This window comes from Eucyclogobius newberryi, unplaced genomic scaffold (genome assembly GCF_026437365.1).
Source record: "Eucyclogobius newberryi isolate DKJ021-1_F unplaced genomic scaffold, fEucNew1.0.hap1 SCAF_19, whole genome shotgun sequence".
Classification (NCBI taxonomy): Eukaryota; Metazoa; Chordata; class Actinopteri; order Gobiiformes; family Gobiidae; genus Eucyclogobius; species Eucyclogobius newberryi.
Genome location: NW_027315823.1, coordinates 19,358,014 through 19,379,258, shown reverse-complemented (window position 1 = coordinate 19,379,258; position 21,245 = coordinate 19,358,014). Strand labels below are relative to the sequence as shown.

Below are 21,245 nucleotides of genomic sequence, written 5' to 3'. Positions count from 1 at the left end.
CATTTAAAAAAAACGTATTGAACTGCATATATTATATATTGCAAAGACTTAGGCGTAGAAACCAATTGGAATGTGAACCATTAATGTAGCATATTCTGCTATAAAGCCTTGCAATTAACTAAAGCTAGAATTATGTTTTTCCTTCAAACTGTCTTTTATGAAATGTTATGTTTCATCATTAGCCTTTAGAAATGGAAGCCAAATCAGGCACCATTCAGGGTTAATTAGTTTGTGGCAGCAAACACATCCTCATTACAGTGGTAATTGCTCTTGTTAAATTAGATAAAACCAGGAAAATGTAATGTTTTCATTTAATTTCTGCTTTAGAGCCGCAAACATTATACGTGCAATCTTTAATATATAAAATGTCAGAAAGCAGAGGAGACTCAGAATGATGGATCAGTGATGTACACCGCTGTGACTGTAGCACCAGACAGAGCATGGATAAACTGTACTGAAGATGGCCTCACATTCTGCCAGATCAGTTTGGCTCTCAAAGCACTCATGTGTCCCCTCATTCATTATGTGGACTCTGCTGCTGCGTCTGATGCGTGTCGTGGACATCACCAAGAACACCTGGGACCAGTCCATGTTAAACAGACTGTGGAATTCAAAAGCTGGCCTTTGTCTGTGCCTTTTGTTTCTGCAAGAAAATACGTCAGAAATACACTTGACTTTAGAGGTTCGTGCAGATTCTTTCCGCAGATCCGCACCCGGACTCGGACCCGGCTAGTGGCCAAAAAAATCCATGCACATGAATATTAACGATGTTCCAAATGTGAAAGCTAGGTTTGAAAATCAGAGTCAGTAAATTGAGAATGTATAAGATTTACAGTATATTGTGTTTACCAACATTTTTATTTTATAGCGCTTTTACTCAAAGCTCCGTGCATGAAGGAACCATTCCCTATCTCAGTTGCTGTTGTCTTGCACATTTTATCCAGATCCTGCCAGAACACAGGGCCCATAAGCTTCCCCAACTGCGCCATGTTCAAATTTGAATATTTTACAACCATTAAAGCTGGTTTAGTTTACAACAGTTATGTGTACAATGAACACGGGTGGCTTGATTGCAAACCTGCTCAAGCTAAACCACTAAAGATAAAACTAGCATCTTTCTCTAAGAAAAGGAAATGCATTTTGTCAAAGTGCCCGTTTCTTGTGCCCCCTAATTAAGTCTGATGACAAAAGCGCACATCTGTAGGACTATTATCATGGAAGCTTTTATTACGTCCTTGTTCATTGTCTTCACAGCTGCAGGAAAAATGTTACTTTGAAAATGACTAGTATTAAATTAGTTCAGAGTTGCTATTGTCCATAAGTCAATGAAGAGGTCAGTAAAATCCGTTTATTTTCTCTATTCCATTTTTGATTCTTTCTTTGGTTATTCTTTGACTGCCTTTATGGCCACACGCATGCTTGACATCTCTGGAACAAAAGAGATGAATCAGAAACAATCCAACATGAGAATCAGAAAAGGTTAATTGCCATTGTCAGGAACTTGCTTTGGTGATTTGGTGCAACATAATCACATTTTAATTAATCATCAAATCGTCTTGTCTAAACAGGTAAATACTAGTCTTTTAACATTTAAAGTAAATGCATAACTTCTACACTCAAAGGACACAAGCTCTGGATTCACTAACACAGGAGAAAAAAGGAGGAAACAATGGATTTCAGTGTCTTATATGGGTTTCTCATTGTCCCTCGGTTTCAGGCGTGTGGGGGGCGGAGCTTGGAAGGTGTATACTTGTGTACTTGTGTGTATTGTATACTTGTGTACTTGTGTCCTCCGCCTCCTCAGCCTCCTCAGCTGTGATGCTCCAAAACATGTGAGGGAGGGAATTTGTCACAACTAGTGTACATAGAAATCAGATTAAAATGACACTTTTTAGCTACATAAATTAAACTGATGATGATATAGATATAGAAATTGGTGTACTGGACAAAATAACACGGTGTGAGAGTAAATATGAAAAAACTGTAGTGTTTATGAACTAAAATGTTTTGCATGATAAAACCATTAACCAAGGTTATTTAAATATGATAAAACAGCAGCCTGATGTTTGGTTGAATCGTGCTTCTGCTTTCATAATTTAGATGTGAATAGGTCTCATCACTGTAGCATGTGGCCCCTAAAATCTCCTGATAATGTGGAAATGGGACTCCAGCCGTCTGCTCCTTGGTGTCACGTAACAGGCCCCAGCTGTGTATGTGTGATGTACAGACAATCAACCTCACAGCTAATCAATAAGAACTGAACTAGCATCTGCAGCCCGCCCACATGTGAACAGGAATCAGACAAGCGTATAACCACTTTTAGTCCACTCAACATCTTGCAGACATCTAGTAATAACTGTGCTTTGCAAATATTGAATAATAGCTATTATAGCTGCAGTGGGACTAATAGGCGGGTTACAGTTTGTTCAGAGAGCATCCACTATGGGACGTTAGAGTCGCCATATGGCGACGTTCATACTGCAGGTCTTGTTATATTCTGAGACAGAGCCTTTAGCCATCTTCATTTTTTGTCTTGAATAGGCAAAAGTTGGCATTTTATGTTTGTCACACTTTAAATAAAGCTTTGCTGTTGTTGTCTGGCAGGCGTTTGAAAGTTTAATTCCTGTCTTTTCCTATTTAAAAGTGTGGCTCCTTGCATTTCAGAAAGCAAGTAAGACTGCAGTCTGACGAAAGATCGAATCAGATTTAGTACCACCTATAAAAGTGGCCTGAGTTGCAAAAAAATCCAATCCAGTTCACATTTGGGGAAAAAAATCAACTTCAACCTGCAATGTGAATGTGGCCTAAGTTAACACGTGATCTTTTCAAATGGCCAGGAAGAACCCATGGAAACACATAGTTTAACATTTTAATGTTCTTATTTATATTTAATAATTTATTATGAATCCATTTATGTCATCAGTTCTGCATAATCAGGTTCCTCTTGGACGTAGATTGACATAGGCCCAGACAACATAAATAAAGAGAGAAGAGAAAACTGTCACATGGGCACTATTCTATTTCGTCACAACCATTTGGGATAGTCACAATATCATTTTGAGAAAATGTCAGAACTATGAGCTGTTTTTGTCAGAGATACGAGGCCCATAATATTCTCTAGATGCCTTGAAGTAGGTCTGTCCTGTAGCTCCTGTGAGCAGGAGAAACGTGTCTTTGTCATCCTCACTCTCCTATCTGCTGCACTGCAGCGTAAACCCCGCTCTCCAACAGCCAATGAGGGGACACGGAGCTGCGCTCAAGGGGCGGGACCTACGCTGAAGAGGAGTGCAGCTCAGCCAATGGGAAACAACTAGAGGTGTTACTGATTTTTTTCCGCCGCGTGCCCTTGGCTCCGGCTGGAGTGAGGAGAGCGCGGAGGAGAGTGACGGGTTTCATCACCAGCAGGTGGACACGATCTTTCACGTCAACATCAAGAACAAACAAAAACATCAAATGCACCAACAGCTTTAAAGGATAAAGTCGAGTCACTGAAAAGCTGGATATTTATTTATTTTTCCTCGTAGTTATTTTTCCGTGAATCTTTAACTATCACATCCACGTTTGGATTCTGACGCACGGATCATTCCCTCTACCAGCTGCGGTGACGACATGGAGACCGGGAGCCCCAGGAAGATCCAGTTCACGATGCCTTTACTGGACACCCACCTGGACCCCGAGGCAGCGGAGCAGGTGAGAGTGAAGGGCGCAGGAGGAGGCGAGCCCTGTAACTTACTTTATCTGGATAATATGGTCATACCAATGTCACGCAAAAGTTATCTACAGCAGTATAGCATTTCTCTAAGGTATTTCACCAGATTAATGTGCTTTGCATGTGGCTTTTAGTTATTTCAGTTTAAAAAAAACTATTAAATAATACTGCTTTTGATCAATATTGAGATAACACTAGCGTGACCCTAACGGAATTGTATGTTGGCAACATTAGTAGGCAAGTAGTTTAAACTTCAACACAATGACTACTTAAGTATAATAAGGTCATGTTGCTTGTATTTGGTGTTGTTGTTCGTGACAATTATTTTTGCTCTCAAATGCATGCACTTTACTCCCCCTACTGGTGGTGAGGATTTTGCACATAGTGGTTGTGTTTTACTCAGTAGTGGAAAGAGCACTTTAAGTTTGTACTCAAGTAAATGCACAGTTTCATAATAATGTACTCAATCACAAGTACCGCTGCAAAAACTGTACCTCAGTAAAAGTAAAAAGTACCCGCAAAAAATACCACTTGTTAATATTTTTACACAAAATTAAAAAGATTATATTGTTTAAACAGAATTAAGTTGTTTTATTCACTATTCATATATTCGCGGAGCTCTGGCCAATCAGAGCAGACGATGCTGTGTCATTTTGAGTGTTTGTAGAGGGAAAGAAGCTGGTGAAGCAACCGTACACTTGGTCGATTGGGACTGTACTCAATACTAAATGTAACTAATTACATTACACTAAATTGAAAGTACAAGTACATGTTTAAAAATCTACTCAAAAAAGGACAATTACCCCAACAATCTGCTCAGTCACGTTCCACCCCTGGTTATACTAATTCATTTAATAATATTATTAACAGTAAAACATATTGAATTTGTTTACACCCGCATGCTTTAAAACATATTAATTTTGCAAGTAATACCTGGCTGATGTATTTTATCACATAAGAGTAAAAAGTATCACTGCCTGCAGAGAATATAGTGCTAAAGTGCGTCCCATTTTCATATTTGTATCAATATATCATGAAGAGGGCAGATCATCCATAATGAATAAGTCTTGAGTAACCAGCAAAAATACATGACTTGGCCCTTGGATCTTCCTCTCCAATATTACTGCAAAGCTCAAAAAGAACCAGGTTTTTGGAGTGACCTTTCTCAGAGTGTGGGATGTGTTATTGGGATTCACTGGGTTGTTTGGGGACAGGGTCAGAATAATGGTGAATTAGATGTGCTCATTAGGAAACATTGTGTGCTCTCCTTGTAAATGACACAGAGGCTGAATGCAGCTTGGATACGGAGTCAATTTTGTCTTCTTTGCCAATAATTGAAGCTGCACCCACAACTGGTATGAAAACACACTGCCTGTTACAAAGAATGAGCACCTTGTTTTGTTGTTTGTGCTACTGTGTCCAAGTAATTTATACTATGGATCAATAAGTGTTTAAGCATGTTATAATGTAAAAATACTCTTTTTGGGTGGTTAGTAGGAATATTTATTATTTTATTTTGTGTGTTCAGTCCAGGCTTGCTTACACTATAATTCATCCCTCTATTTCAAGCTAACTGGATATGATCTGGGAAAGCTCCCGATTGTGAACTTTTAATCAGTAGAAAATTAACTGTAAAGTAATTTGAAATGTATTCCAAATAACCAAAACTGCATTTGATGCCCATTTTTTATAGGTCACCATCACCCATTTTTTTCGCCAGTGATAACATGATTCAAACAAAACCAATTTTCTTCAAAGTGCTGCTTTTTTGTAATTTTCTTATTATGCTGGAATATGCTGCCTGCTCATAAAGGGCATCATTAGAAGCTTTATATGAGCTCTTGACCTTTTTGAAATTGAGTATGTCGAAATGATGAAACCTCTTTGTCTGTAGATTTATGTTACCGACAAGAAAAAGAAAACAAAAAACAGTTGGGTATTAGATTATTGCATCCACAACAAACTGGGCATTTGTAAGAAAAGGCTAATGTATGTATTTGTGAACGTGCTGTGTTTGCAAGTACCTGCAAGTTAATGGCGCTGCAGGGGGCATGGCCCACGGCTCAGTAATCTTAGCCGGCACGTCAGTCAAAATAAACTCCCAGAGGTCTGACTCGCACTACAAAAGCACAGTCAGGTCTGTCATCCCAGTAGGCCACCTTTACTCATCTCATTATAAAGCAGCAGCCTCGTACAAACAAGAACACCCCCCTGCTGTCAGTGGCACAATGTAAATAACACGAAGAAATATGCCACTGCAACTTCCAGCCGTCCAAAATGTATGGTTATTAAATGGATTGGAAACATTAAAATTATCTCATATTGAAGACATTATGAACACATTTCTCCACGCTCATGGCCCAAGGTCCCTTTGCTGCATAGTTAACGATAGACAAATATATCTCAGTAATTGAGTCTACATCTGCAGCCACAAACGTCATTGCATATTTCAGGGCTTTTTCTCAAGGACACCAAGGACAGTATGAATGTGAAAAGAACTTATCTGACTTATGTGGTTCCATCCATCCATTTTCTACCGCTTGTTCCCTTTTGGGGTCGCGAGTGACTGGAGCCTATCCCAGTGACTTCGGGCCTTAGGCGGGGTACACCCTGGACAGTGGCCAACTCGTCGCAGGGCCAATACAGAGACATAGACATTACAAACAGCCATTCACTCTCACATTCATTCACTAGGGCCAATTAAGAGTCACCAATTTTGCCTAACACATGCATGTCTTTGGATGTCTTATGTGGTTCCATTATACGAAAATGGAAAAAATGAAAAAAAAAACAACAATAACATGTAAACTGCAACAACAATCATCTGTGCTCATTCATAATAGAAACCATTGTAAACGTCTTAAAGCCAGAGTAAAATGTTATTTGTTTTTGATGACGTGAACAACCTGAAAAACATTTTGAAGGTGTCACGAACACATCGAAAAATTATTTCACCCACGCTCATGAGCCTTGTGGCAGTGCCAGGAAGAACACGTAAAGCAGCGAAGTGCAGTGGAGCCGAACGTGAAGGATGTTCAGGACGAGTGACATGTTTGCTGTAGTTTAATGTCTCATCTCGACCTCCCATTGTGTTGGATCCATCACACACAACAGGCTTTGGTCAATGCGAAACAGGAAGATGAAACCCACTGTCTCGGATCAACACAAGGACTTATAATGGGAGTAGACTGAAATGAGATAAGAGTCACTGCAATTCTTTGATTATTTCATGATTTATGGTGTCTGGTTTGAGATATTAGAGGATGGTAATAATTCATGGCGGAGAAAAGAATGGTGCCATTGTTCTGGTATGACAAATTATTTCATCTCCTTTTAAATGTATCTTGAGGAGTGTCGGTGTAATCCCAGGTGTTTTAGTTTTTGGAGTGAAAATGTGCTCTTATCTCCACTCTTCTGCACTTTCCTTCTCACTGTTAACCCCCTTTTGCTGAGGGCCTATTTTTCCTAAAACGCCTGACGAAATGTGCTCCAATTAAAACTGAAGCTGTTCCTGAACGCTTTGAAGTACAATCGACTGGAGTCTTTGTGAAGCTGAGACTCTGTAGTTTTTGACTCTGATGTCTGTTTTACTCTAATTATGAGTAGAAACAAGCTCTGCATCAGATTTTAAATTCTGCATAGGTTTTCTTTGTTAAATATATGAATGAGTAAAGCTGGTTTCTAGAGTTTCTGACAATTCTATTTTAAAAGCTGAAGGTAAATTTGCATTGAAATGTTAGGGACTTGTATTGAAGTAAAAATATCCAGGACGAATCCATATAAAAGTCCTATTATTTTTATTTTAGGGTATTTTCTTATTCTTTGGTTTACAGAACAAAGTGACCCTGATTCTTCCCAGAATGATTGATTTGACTGCAAATACGTGGGTTACAGCTTTATTATTTCATTAAGTACAACATATCAAGCAGCTTGAGAGTTACCGTTTATCAGATGTGGACAAAATGGAATAAATATAGTAACATTTGTGTGGGACGTCCTAAGCGTAAGTGGTGGACAATAAGTAAGTAAGTAACTTAAGTAAAGAATAGGTGCCCAAAAATGATACTGCTAAATTTGAGAGAAGTTATCTGTTCTTTCTACTCCACTACACTTCTCAACTGGACTGCAAAGTAAACTTATTACTGCACAGGTTTGAGACTGTCTGAAATGGTGATACCGTGTGTTATGGAAAATGTCATGCCACACTTCTGTTTCAGAATGTTAATGTCCGCTGCCCGTTGTCAAGATGTACTAAGAAGAACATTGTGTTGTTAAGATAGGACAAAGAACAACTAATCTGTTATGGACCTAATCTATCAAGGCCATGTCCCCATTTATTGGTGTTAACTGGCTTCTTTACCGTAGATGTGGTGATGTAAAAAAAAATACTACATCTACTCATTTCACTGTCATAGTTCTCAAAATATGTGTGAAATACTACAGTATTTCAGTAAATTTTTCAGCCAGTACTTTTACTTACATTTATTTTTTTATGTGATACTTTTGCTTGAGAACTATTTTGCCCCTGTATCTGTATTTTTAAAAATACTACTACTTCTACCACCAGAGCCTTTAGTCACTAAAGCCTGTATAAAACCAGTATAAAACAAGAACGTCACAATGTAAAATCTTGATTATATTTTCGTATAGGGTCAGAAGCTTAATTTATTCATCCAGTGATTATTTTTTTGTAAGGAGACAAGTGCAGACACATGACCTTCAGTTCAATTAGAGAAAAAAGTGAATTGATTAAGTAAAAAAAACATAAAAACATTCATGCTTCTACTTCCTACCAGATCATGAGGCGTGCTTGGCTTTTCCAACCACCCACCACTTTCCGATGGCTTTTGTCTGTTGACTGCAGTGCATTTGGCTGCTGGTGAGGAGAGCGTCTGTCCTCTCTGTGGTATTTGTGTGAGAGGACAGTCCTCTGCTTCTGCCGCCGGCTGAAGAGAATAACAATATGTGGCTAATCAGGTCCACACAGGCACATCTCTGGCTTTAATGCAGGGATGATCTTTGTACGTTTAACTACAAAGGACAAAAAGTGTGGAAAAAAAAGAATTAAAGACTTTGCTAAAACATGTATTCTGGTATCTAAAATTGTTGACTTGTGTGGATCTTTTCCTGTGAAAGGCTCAAACAGTGACGATTGAATATTTTGGATTGGGTCGATGGGTGTCCGAGGCTTTTCGCATTCAATAACCAACCCAGTGTCACGAACCACCCCATAAATGACTACTAGAGGCAATAAAACAATTGTCAATTTCATATGGACACTTTAAAAGTCTAAATTCTTGAATAGAGGCAAAAGTGAAGTGGAACATAATGTGATTTCAGTGAAGAAACTGGAATTAACCTCCTCACAAAATATGAAAAATAAAGGTGTTTTTTGTCAAATAAGAACACTCAGATATGTGTGAAGGATATCAGAGCCTGGTTTAAACACATTTACACTTGTATTTTACATAATTGTTTTCTGTAATAGAAAAGCAAACAATTCTACCCTGGAAATTAGAAAATGTAGCTTTTTTAAATTATGAAGACTATAGAATATAAATATTAATAGCATTTAGATTTGATGTCAGTTAATCATTGAAAGTGTACAATGGTCTACTTCATTTTGACTCCAGTCGCCTCCATTACAGACAAACATATTTTGATGACATAGTATATTAAAGGGTCTGTTCAGGTCAACGATATAGTGGCTTTATAATTTTCTATTTTTTATTTAATTCTTGACAGCACAGAGAGCATTTATCTTGATTGGTTATGTGTGCCACAAGAATTTTGGATCCTGTTATCGTCCGTCATAAACTGAGGCCGAGAATCGCTGATGCAGAGCCATTGTGAGCTGTGTGATGTGAGGTCAGCATTTCTCCCACAGAACAGTGACGCTTACGAGGATAAGACAATCTCGTTGTTCTCTCCTCCTTCTTGCCCTGCGTAGTCCCTTTTTGTTCACAAATCTGAAAGGCAAATTAGACTCTCAGTGTGTGGCTGAGACGTGCTCCTCGTCTGCGACTGCTCATCTTTCATTAGAGGACATTATCACAGAGTTTCATCACTATTCTGTGCCATTAAGGGGTGAAGTGTGGAGAGCACGTGTTTCAGAGTGAACTCAGTGGCGTTGGTGTCGCATCAGCAGCGCCGCCTCAGTTTACGAGGGAATAGACACGTGGGTTCAGACGTCAAAGATTTACAGCTCCAGTTAAAAATGAAACTGCAGCTCAACACTCCAAAATAGTGCCATTGTTTTCCATTTTTGTGTGAGCCTATTAATCATCCTCACCATAACAGCAACCACAAGGTCCCAAACATCACAGAATGCACTTGACGTAAGAGCTCGACAGTGTGGCTTATACAAAGAAGCTTTTGACTTTCGACCAATAGGAAACAATCAAAGGCCTGTGTTAAAGAGGTGAAAGCACGTCACCACATTCATCCTGGAAAATGGTGTCGACTGTAGTTCTGCTGGAACTGTTTGACCTTTACTTGCCATAATTTGGTCCTGTTTTGAGCCCAATTTTGTCCTGATGTAAACTTGAGTTTAGTCATGTTCTAATCCTGGTTTAGCCTTTGTCTAGTTCCCAGTTTAACTCCCAGTTTTGATGTAGTCCATATGCAAGTGTGAACGCCCCATATACTACTGTTTTATAACTCTAAAATAATGATATTTGCAGTTGTGTGTTGGCGCACTGGGCAGGTGTTCATCACTTAAATCTGTAAACAGTCATTTTATGGGTCACTTTAGTCCCCATGAAGTAAATCCATCACTATTAGATCTACCACATGGTTAAGTTAAGGTATGGGTAAATTTAGATGACTGGGTTTAGGTCAATGCAAGGTTAGGATCAGTCTCAGGGAAATGAATATAAGCCAATGTTATGTCCCTAAAATGCATGGATGTGTCTGCTTTTGTTTTGCGTTTTAGACCTTTAAAGCAAAACTTTTGAAATATTGTACGTACTTGTGAGTTATGCACGTCCGAGCAATCTCATTGTTTTCATTACTTTGTTCTTGAGACATGGAAGAGGAAGTGATTGGCACTTTTTGATTGATGTAGGATGTAGCTTGGCCGATGTTAAATTAAAGCACCATCCAAATTGGACTTTAAACATGCAACTAATTGTACATATAGTATAGTATGTTTTGTAGTTGGAAAATGGCAGGATGACCTATGTGGGTTGAGACAGTAATTGCATCTTTATTAACTTATGTGTTTGTATTTGCTTGTACTTTTTCCAGATCAGAAGACGCAGACCCACACCAGCGACTTTAGTGGCATCCAGTGATCAGTCATCTCCAGGTAAAACATTCAGTCGCATCTGCACTTGCACCCAACAAATAAGATCATCCAAAACTACGGAATACCTTGCAAATCTATTTTATTATTTCAATTAGGATCTGTAATGTCTTTCCCTTTCATTTATTATCTCGGTCAATTGGACAAATGACAAAACATTACAATCAATCAACTCAAAATCAGTCTATTAACAAATGAAAGCAGAATCTCAAGCTTACCATGTCCCAGTAGTGATTTAATAAAGTTAGTTGTTCTGTGTGGTTGTATTATCCAGGCAAACTGAAAGGTTCAGGTTTGAAAAGACGTTCTCTGGATTGTTACAACTAATAGATTTAGAAGTTACAAGTCAGATCTGCGGAGAGGCGCTCACTGTAAGAAGAAAGCATGGAAAGCAATTACATCGCTGTGTAGAAGAAGGTGGCGGTGGTTGATGACTTAAATAATACTACTTCCAATACCTGTTCCTCATTTATGCGTGATGGTATTTTATTTAGGGCTGAATGGTGAAAAATACAACTGTGCATATGGTTAATGAGGATTTAATGATGAAACAGCGCCGTCCTTGTGTGGAGACTTCCCTGTTGTGGAGTGAGTCATCCAGGCTGGTGCAATGCTGCTGAGTCAGTGTGTTACTCCGCAGTGTAGAGCTGATGACTGTCAAAAGGGAATGTGTAGCAGGGAGGCCATTTTCCAAACAAAAAACAAACAAACTTCAGATTCACAGGGAGTGTTTCATAGTGATTTCTTTTGAAGCGACACGCTGAAAGGTTTTAAGAGACAGGATAGGATTATGTTGTTTTGCAGACACCATTATTTCTTATGATTGCTGATTTTACTGTCCAGCAATTGTGTCCATTCAAATGTACGTTTCTTTGTTTAATTAAACGTGATTTCTCGGATGTACTCGGCGCAGAAGGTACATTCTTCACACTGTAATTGAATAAGGGACAAACGGCTGTAAGTTTACCACATATTAAATTACAATAAACGTGTCTAATGGGATAAACAAGGATCTATGGTGGTACTATATATTAGTTTGTAACTTTGATTGTACTAAATAATAAACTCAATATACAGCTAGTGATTGGAAAAACAGTTCTCCTTGTGCAAGGTTCAGTTTTAATCACACCGCACTGCTTGTCTCTGAGTTCCTACAGAGCGTTAACTTTGATCTCAGAAAACACAAAGAGGCTTCCCGATAGTCGTGCTGCCAGCGAGATCAGACAGAGAAAAACAGTTGCAAGCTACCTAAGAGCTTGTGAAGTAGTGCAGGAAAAAAACAGCATGAAAACCCTTCACCAAAAGCTTCTGAAGAGAAAATGCCTCTTTCAAGATAAACATCGTAGTCAAGATTCAACTTTACCAGTTACTGTACTTCAGCTGGATTCACCTTTTTGGTTATTACTTGGGACGTTCTACGATTAAAAACTGGCATGACATAAACAAAAAATAATTGTCTGGTCCTGGCAATTAGCTCTCTCTCTAAGTCTTCTTCACCCCCATTTTTAAACATAAATCTGTCCAATAAAACCTGTACAGGCTGAAAAATGTTACAACAAATGAAAATAAATACATTTGACACATGGAAAATGGCCCTGAGAAGATAAAAGCTTTCACTATAGTCAGCCCATGATATGAAAGTCTTATCATTTCGGAAATTAATATTTTAATGGATATTTGAGCTTGCACTGAAATGTTTCAGACCCAGATAAGAAACCAAATTAGAAACTGGCACCAGGAAATTATGCTTGAGTCATAGAAACAAGCCAAAATGTAGACAATCTGTGCCCAACATGAGCGACACAGTGAGGGGAGCAGAGGGAGCAAACAGCTGATGCACTGATGGTTTGTGCATTATTTATTGCTCTGCAGATCACAGAGGCTAAACAGCACAGACTCACACACAGGCACGCAACTGGATCAGGAGGAGGGAGGGGGGGTCTAAAAATGTATTTATTTAATATCAATGTATTTGTCTGTCTGCTGTCTGTCTGCCATAAAACGTCCATAAAAGCTCAAGTGAATTAAATGTCTCTTATAGCAGCAGTGGTCCGGGTGAACAGTACAATCAGTGCCTTATTCTCATCTGGCTCAGCTTCAGACGGTCATGGGGGGTTTCTGTGATAGACTGATCAGCTTACACTGACAGAGGGCTGTTTTATTGGCCTTTTCACACATTCTGACAACAGATGGGCTCTTAGGAACACATATGCAATTTGGGGTATTTCAGTGCTTTTGGAAGTGTTTCAGTTCTAGAGAACATGATGTATGAAAATGGCTCAGATCAGATCTTTAGCTGCGTTTGTAAGCATCTTAAATCTTAAAGCACCAAGAGTTTTCAATACTTTCACACTGACGACCCACATTTGTGAAATTTGTTCTTGAGGCTTACTTCAAATTACCCTTTTTCTGGAATTTGAAACAAGACCTACATTACAAAGTCAGTTAAACTCCCAAGAGATTCTCAAAATACCACAGTAAATATGAGCAGGGGAGAAACTGAAGGTGAAGTTGAAGGGTTTGCTGGTTTGACGCAGCAGACAAAATGATCAGCCCAGAGAAAACTTTAGAGTGGGGGTAATGTATGCACATGCTCACTTCTCACAGTGCCTTGGGATGCATAGGTTGCCAGGCAACAAGGAGATGTCCCAGAAAAAGTCTGTCTGAAAACACAGTTAGATCTGGCTTAAGTTCACCATTGATCAAAGTTAATGGCTGCACTGTCCTCCACTCCACTTTTATATTTAGGTCTGCTCAGTCATATTTCAGGCTCTGTATTGACTGCACATGATCCAGCTCTTTCCCCAGAGTCGTGTTATACAACATAACAACTGCTTGTATATAGTCTTTTTTCATCTTTTTTCAGTCTTTTTTCAAGTCTTTTTTTTATGTGCCGAGGTCACATTTTCATTACAACGTACACACACGTCAATAGTGGGGTTTGGTTTAAGCCATAGGTGTCAAACTCTGGCCCGCCAAATCTGGCCCGCCAGGCGTTTTAATCTGGCCCGCCGAACATTTCAAATTTATATTTAAATATATGTATATTTTTTTAAATCGATTCATAGAACCGTAGTTACATCCGTAACCGTTTTTATCGCTAAAACTACGCGTCCCACAATGCCGCCGGTGGCCGCCCCTCCCCCACGGGGCTCTGCTGCACTGCTGTGTGAGCTGCCGAGGGAAAAGTGCACTTTAAGCACTTTTGAGCAGAAGTTTAGTGGTGTGTCAGTTCAGGTGTACAGATAACTACACAGACGTGGAAATGTTAGTTAATACATTTAAATGTTTTTTTAGATCTTGAGAAGTTTATTTTGTTATAAAGTCAAATGTTTATCTCTGTGTAGAACTGTAGATCAACTCTGAAGTTGTAATGCACATAAACTGAAGCACAGTATTGGTGAAATTACACTTGTTTTTCTAAATACTTTTCAGTTTAGGAGAACAAACGTTTTGTAATTTTTTTTTTATCGATCCAGTAATTGCTTCAAAACAGCGTAGGCTATATAAAGCTATTTATTTCTTACATTTTTTAATAGTTTTATGTTTTACGTTATGTTCGGCCCGCGACCCAGCCTGAGCGTCGAAATTCGGCCCACGGCCCAAATGCGTTTGACACCCCTGGTTTAAGCCAATGTCATTTTTGAGGTTGGAGGAGGAGATCGTTTCCGTCTCTATGTTTCATATTTTTCTATTTTCCACACAGAAATAGATGACGACCACCTCCCAAACCAGTTGTACAAGGTATGTTTATAATATTGTGTTTTTTGTCATATCATTGGGGCACTTTCTGAGTTATTTGTATTGTTTTCTGCAGGCAGCTTTACTGAATTCCCCGCGGCAACGGAGGAAAGGGCAAAAGGGTACACCTACTATGAAAGGTATATACTCACTCACTCACTCACTCACTCATCTCCTTCATTATTTTAGATTAAATGTTAAGCACAGTGTCTTTCTGTAATACACATACATACATAGGTCTGCTAAGACTCAACACTGAAGATACAGATTCATGGAATTATCTGTTGTTTCTTTGCAAGAGGATCTAATGTTACTACACACAAAAACATTCACATCAAGAGCGAACAACCAAAACACAAACACTACAATGCCCACACACACACAACAACAAAGAAAAATCTGCATGCCTTTAAAATGGGCATCAGAGCTGCTTGTCCTCTAATACAGGCGTCACAACAACACAACACAGACCAGATGGTGTTCTACTGCTCCAGTGTTGAAACCAATAACAGCTAATACTATTGCGCAACTTCATGAAAATGAGTAAAAATGTAAACAATGTAGGCAGGGAAAAGTGTGCGTTACAAAAAAATTCATAATATTACGCTCTGTGAAAGAATATTGATTTGGAACGCTAGCAGAGGTGGTTGTGCTTTATTTAGTGTACGGTTGGCGTTCAGCACTCTTTCTTCACGCGTGCCCTGCACTAACCGGTTTGCTCCTCTGCCTCTTCAGAGCTGCAATTCCTCGTGGAGCACCATTTGTACCGGCAGCAGGGAGCGGGGGACGAGTGCTCCTCCGAGAGTTGTCTGTCAGACCGGCCCAGCCCAGACCCTGTGGGAGACGAGCTGCCGCATGACGACGAGGAGGCCACCGTGGAGGCCTTCGAGAAGCTACGCTGCCAAATGGAAGGTCAGACTGCACTTGGCCACACTTGAATCTGCTTGTGAACTCACTATCCTTGTCTGTATAACTGTGACACAACATCATGCTACAACAAACACACTATATTCATTTTAGGAAAGCAAATTATGCCGTTCAAGATGACAAAATAATCCAGTTATGAGTAACAAGGCCTGTCACGATAACACGTTTAGAAGTGTGATATATTGTTACTGAAAATATCTCAATAAACGATAATATTAAATCTGCTTGTTGCCACGAAAATAACCCGAAAGCAGGATAATTCTATTAAACCTTTTTAAATGAACAATGTTATTAAAGAAAACATGAGCTGCAATAAATAGCAGAATAAAACACTTAAGTAGTTAGTTAGTATCATTAATAAGCTAAATTATTTGATTCTCTTCAGCTCAAATATAAAGAAAAAGTGCATATAATGAATACTGAGCCTCAAAAAATTGTGTTCCAACTTTCGATTATTGAACAATAAGCTGATGATAATTATTGTAAGACGCACATGTGTAATGAGGAAACAGCAATGAGAAAAACAAGTCCAAAATCAAACAACAAAAACACATTCTTAACTGCTGCCCGGTGGTGGAGTGGTTAAGTCGCAGCACATATGCCAGGCTCCATGTGCAGCCGGCCGCAGTGACTCAATTTACTGCATGTCCTCCCTTCTCTCTCATTCCCCATTTCACGCTTATCTATCCTGTCTAATAAAGCCTTCGGGCCAAACATTGTTAAAAGCTTTCTTTTCAGGGCTGCTGGATTATGAATATTCTATTGAAATCTCATAAATGCACTATAATAGTTATTTGTGGGTTTATCACAAATATCTAGATTAAAATGTGTTCTATATTTTACTTTTCCCAAACGAGTAGAAAAGACAGTTCTATAAAATTGGATCCATAAAATGCAGGAGAAGAGCCAGCAGCATCTCTCAACATCAGTTCAATTGAACATAAAGCGTGTGCACTTCAAAAGCAGGAGGAGCTGGGGCTGATTCAGACGATTCAAGAGTGCGTCAAAAGCACTTGATCAGAAGAGCACAAGGTCAGCGAGAAAACGAGTGTAGCATCAGAAAGGGAGGGAAGCGGCTGTCACGGTTTGCAAATTGGTGTAGTTTATTAACATAACGCAAGAGGAAGAGTCGGAAATACAATAATAGAATGGAGCGGAGGAACAAAAACACAGCCAGTGGACTGTGAAAATGAAAGCTGATGATAAATCTAGACATTGTAAAAACAGGTTTATCAGTGTCAGGGCTTAAGATACAAATGTCTGACTGAGTAACTTTGACTAGATACAGTAGATCACCTTTCTGTTGAGGGTCTTGTATTGGATTTGACCAATCATAAGTTGCTTTTACTGACATTTTGTTTGTTTGGAGCGACATGTAGCTTCATAGGGCACTTACGTTGTATTTTGTTATTTCTAAGAGCCCATATGCTCACTTATTGTGTGAACCCCGATCCCAAATCCCCATTTGATCTGGCTGTCTATGTCTGATTTACAAATTAACCACTACTCAGTGTAATATCACTTTCAATTCACAAACATAGGAACTTCCTTTGGCTCATTCATGTTCACTCTAGTGCTTTCAATAACTGTGTAAGGTTTTGGTCAAATGCAGCTCTGCAGATTAATATCAATGTACATAAATTAGACTTTTAAATTTAAACTAGTAAATCGGTGTGTGTGTGCTTCAACTGTCTGTGATTTTCCTCCACAAAAATAAATAGTCTCATACTGCTTATTGATACAGTAACCAAAGAGTCACATATTCCCACAGATGCAGAAACAAATACATTTATAGCATTTCAAAACATAAGTGTGCATGTGTTTTGTTTGACATCAAATTATTCTAAGTGCCCTAAGTATATTGGATCTAACTTGTGCAAGTATAATAGACTGGATTTGTCTTGAGTGCTCGAATATAATTCATATACAGTAGGTGAGTGTCTATTTTTGATGTTCCAGCACATTGTTCTTGGTGTTCTAATGGATATAACACTATCATCAGTATCACTACCTGTATCTTTATGGTGGACTGTTGTAAAGTATGTGCGAATTAGGTTTCCAGTCTGGAGAAAAGGAACAGGAGACAGATTGCATTAACTCTGGACAGGGCGAAAGTAGCAGGATCTGTTCATGGATTTCAGAGTTACAAAAAATATGTACTGTTGCCATAGTGATTAACCATGTAAAACTAATTATTATGTCATTTGAATCAATGTTTATGATTTAAGTGGTCTTCAAAACGCTGCATATAATGGGAAGTATTATTGTATTATTGTATTAAGTACTATTTGAATGGCTTCAGTCAGTAACTTACAACAGCAGGCAAACGTTAGGATAATGATGACACACAGTGAGTTGTGTCATAGTTTAAATGTTTGATCAAGAATACATGTTGGCAGTGGGTAGTTCAAGTCATACAGGAACTGGATTTGTACCGGCAGATCCCTGGTTTGGTTGAGGGACATTCGACAAAATAGTTCTTTCTGAGTTTCCCGATCATCAGACGTTTTTGGCAATTGCACAGAAATGTGTTGAAACGTAAAGTAGATTAGTTGAGGTTTACATACAGTATGTGAAAGGATTGTTTAAAAAAGAGGATCACTTTATACCCATGTTTGAAAGATTGCCGTGTGATTTTGTTCAGCTTTTAGTTTTAATCAGCTCATTTTGCTTGTGTTTGTATTGTTATTGCCCACATCTAAGTCAGATATGATTTAGTTTTGATCATTTACAGATTTTCCTCTAAATTGTTTTTTTATGTGGCTGTTGTTATTGTTGTTTAGACATGGTTTGATTCTGGTGTCGTCTCGGTTTGCACTGTTTCTTCTTGAATGTCATGTTACTTGGGTATTTTACATTTTCATTTCTGATTTACACCCTGCCTCATCTCAATGACTTGCACCAAACTACTGATCCGGTGCAACAGCCATCACGACTGCTTCAAAGTGTTGCTTCTGCATCTACTTGCAGAGTTTTCCAGGGAGAGTCTATTAGACGGAGGAGGCCTGGAGTGTTCCCTGGCCTCAGAGAAGGACAGCTCTTCTGCCACCTCTGCTGCAGATTCCTCTTCACAACAGAGCAACACACAAACAGGTATGTGCCTTCTAATTCCCCCATGGCATGTCCCAGGGGAGGATTTGTTTATGCTGCGGTTTGTGTTGAAACCAGCCGCAGTTCAGTTTGGTGTCATATAACAGCACCAGCAATAATACATTGATACTAAAGATCCAACAGAAATATAGCTGATACTGACACTGTCGCTCTATAATTACTGTGTGTGAGTGGCCATTATTAAAGTTACACTATTGGGAAAGAACATGGCGTCTATGGACTGCGAGATTAACCGCAGTCGAATCAATATCGCGGTTTGAATGGATGCAATTAGCACATCCGCAAAAGTTGCCATTTTTAATGTATCGTAACAAAATATCCTTATTCTACTCTTCTGCACTAACATTTTCTGAAATACAGTTCATATTTCAGTTTTTTTGTCAATTCCCCTGGACATGTTTCAACAGAATCTGATTATTGTACAAATCACAAATCTAATCTTATTCTTAAGTTTGTCACAATGAGATCTCTGTCTTAATGTGAAGCTCTCATGGACACACACAGTACTCTTCGAAGCATTGCACACACATAGTAGAGTTGAACATGCTGCAAGCTAATGGTCTGATGGATAAAATGATCATAGATATGGACATTGCACTTGTTTCTGTGGATATCATTAAATATGTAGAGCTGTAACATTGGAACAAAGAACATAAGTGATATGACATCCAGATATTTACCAAATAGATGAAATATAGCGTAGGGAGAACCAGTGGTGCATTTGGTTGCAGATTGCCTTCAAACCAGAAGGATGCAGGATCAAATCTCTCATTTCAATCCTTGACCAGTAATGTGGTTGTTTCTGACCGAAAAAGTATGTGTGTAAAAATCTGCCAAACAACTGTGCCTCCGTTTGGCTACAACCTAGAAAAATCTGCATGTATTGATTTGTAATGATTCTACTTATGGACAGTACGATATTCTGTTTGTAATGATAGTAAAATATTAATACAAGATCAAATTATGTCTTAAAAACTACCATCACGTCTCTTTTTAGATGTCATGTTTTGTCAGGTAAGTGATGTTTTGGTTGTTTTTGTTGTTACCGGCACAATGTTCCAAGTGCCTTTATAATTCTCTCATTATGTCTTGTTGCTGTGTGCTTACAGACACAAAAGTGGCATCATCCAGCGCGAGTCAGCCGTCAGAGGGCAGGACAAAGAAATCTAGCATGAAGAAAGCCAAGTAGATGTCTGTGGCGGTGTGCGACATAGCGCTGCTCAATGGGCCTCACACAAAGGGCTGTGTGTGTGTGTGTGCGTGTGCGTGTGCGTGTGCGTGTGCGTGTGCGTGTGTGTGTGTGTGTATGCGTGTGTGTCGAAAACATCAGGGCATAAACAACCACAGTCCACGTCTTAGTTACCTATCCCACCACAATAAAGGTTTCTACGGTCTATTCAGCGTAAACAAGGTTGTGCAAGAGCCACTTAGTGTTTAATTGTGTTGTTTTCTATAGCGCTCATGCACTGAACAGATGGCCAACAGAGAATACGTTTAGTCCAAAAAAAAACATCGACATTATAAATCGCTTAACTGTTCCCCTTCTCACAATGAACCGAATTAAAAGCAAGTTCAACTGCAATGTGCCATGACTTCTTTCCCATCTCCAGGCAATAAAATATGTCATAGGTGCTAAAATATTATTAGTTTAAATTCTCCATATACTGTATTATATCTTATCTTCACATACCAGTCCATATTTTATCTTTCTGGGGTTATAATGGTTTTCTTCAGATCCAGCACAGACAATTAATATGGATTAAGCTACATTTGACTTGGGTCGGTAACACAAAAACAACCTCATTTGAAAAATGATTTAAAAATGTCTCGTCAACATGTATCGTAGGTTGCATCCAAATCTATTTGTGGCAGTCTTGTGACTACAATTTACTTCTCTGTTACTGCTGGTTATATAGTATTGGTCTTAACATACATTTTGGAAAAAGAAACAGCACGTTGTTTTCAAAATTCAGCTTGGACTTGGGGCACAAACAACCTCAACGCACTGCAGCAAATGTTCACCATTTCTGGACGCAGATGTTTTATGTGCTTGTTTTTTGAACAGGGACTGAACCAGTTCAAAGTGTATTTAAAAAAAGGCTGAATGTATCACACTTTCATCTATTTTAACTTGTGTTTTCATTCGAACTGTGGCATTACAATGTACTTAGAACATGTGACAATCCTTTGAGCAGAGACAACATCCACTTAAACTAAACATGAAGAAAAAACATTCCTAATTTTGATTTTTTTTCTTTTCTGCAATGTAAATATATTGTGTTTGCTCTGTTCTTGATGGTACTGTTTCTATTTGATTACATTGGGATTTTTGTTTCAGATTTACTTGGATTAAATGACAATTTTGTCTGCAATTCAATTTGTTTGCTACAATAAAAGTCTTTAAATTTATAATGGTATCGTTATGTGTATTATTTTTTATTTTTTACCCAT

General features: G+C 38.7%; 1 protein-coding gene across 1 annotated transcript; it reads left to right on the top strand.

Moving 5' to 3' along the window:
- Positions 1 to 3,393: 3,393 nt before the first annotated feature.
- Positions 3,394 to 20,080, top strand: LOC140365559 (protein phosphatase 1 regulatory subunit 1A-like). The gene is made up of 7 exons (XM_072452054.1): positions 3,394 to 3,690; positions 10,958 to 11,018; positions 14,722 to 14,759; positions 14,833 to 14,896; positions 15,492 to 15,668; positions 18,654 to 18,776; positions 19,904 to 20,080. The coding sequence occupies exons 1-7, from the start codon at positions 3,610 to 3,612 to the stop codon at positions 19,981 to 19,983; spliced, it is 624 nt and encodes a 207-aa protein (XP_072308155.1). The 5' UTR covers positions 3,394 to 3,609; the 3' UTR covers positions 19,984 to 20,080.
- The last annotated feature ends 1,165 nt before the right edge of the window (positions 20,081 to 21,245 follow it).

Excerpts from the sequence above, each read along its gene's own strand:
- LOC140365559 (XM_072452054.1), top strand. The coding sequence starts at position 3,610 with ATGGAGACCGGGAGCCCCAGGAAGATCCAGTTCACGATGCCTTTACTG. Across the intron at positions 3,691-10,957 it reads ACCCCGAGGCAGCGGAGCAG|ATCAGAAGACGCAGACCCAC; the intron begins GTGAGAGTGAAG and ends TACTTTTTCCAG. Across the intron at positions 14,760-14,832 it reads TCCCAAACCAGTTGTACAAG|GCAGCTTTACTGAATTCCCC; the intron begins GTATGTTTATAA and ends TGTTTTCTGCAG.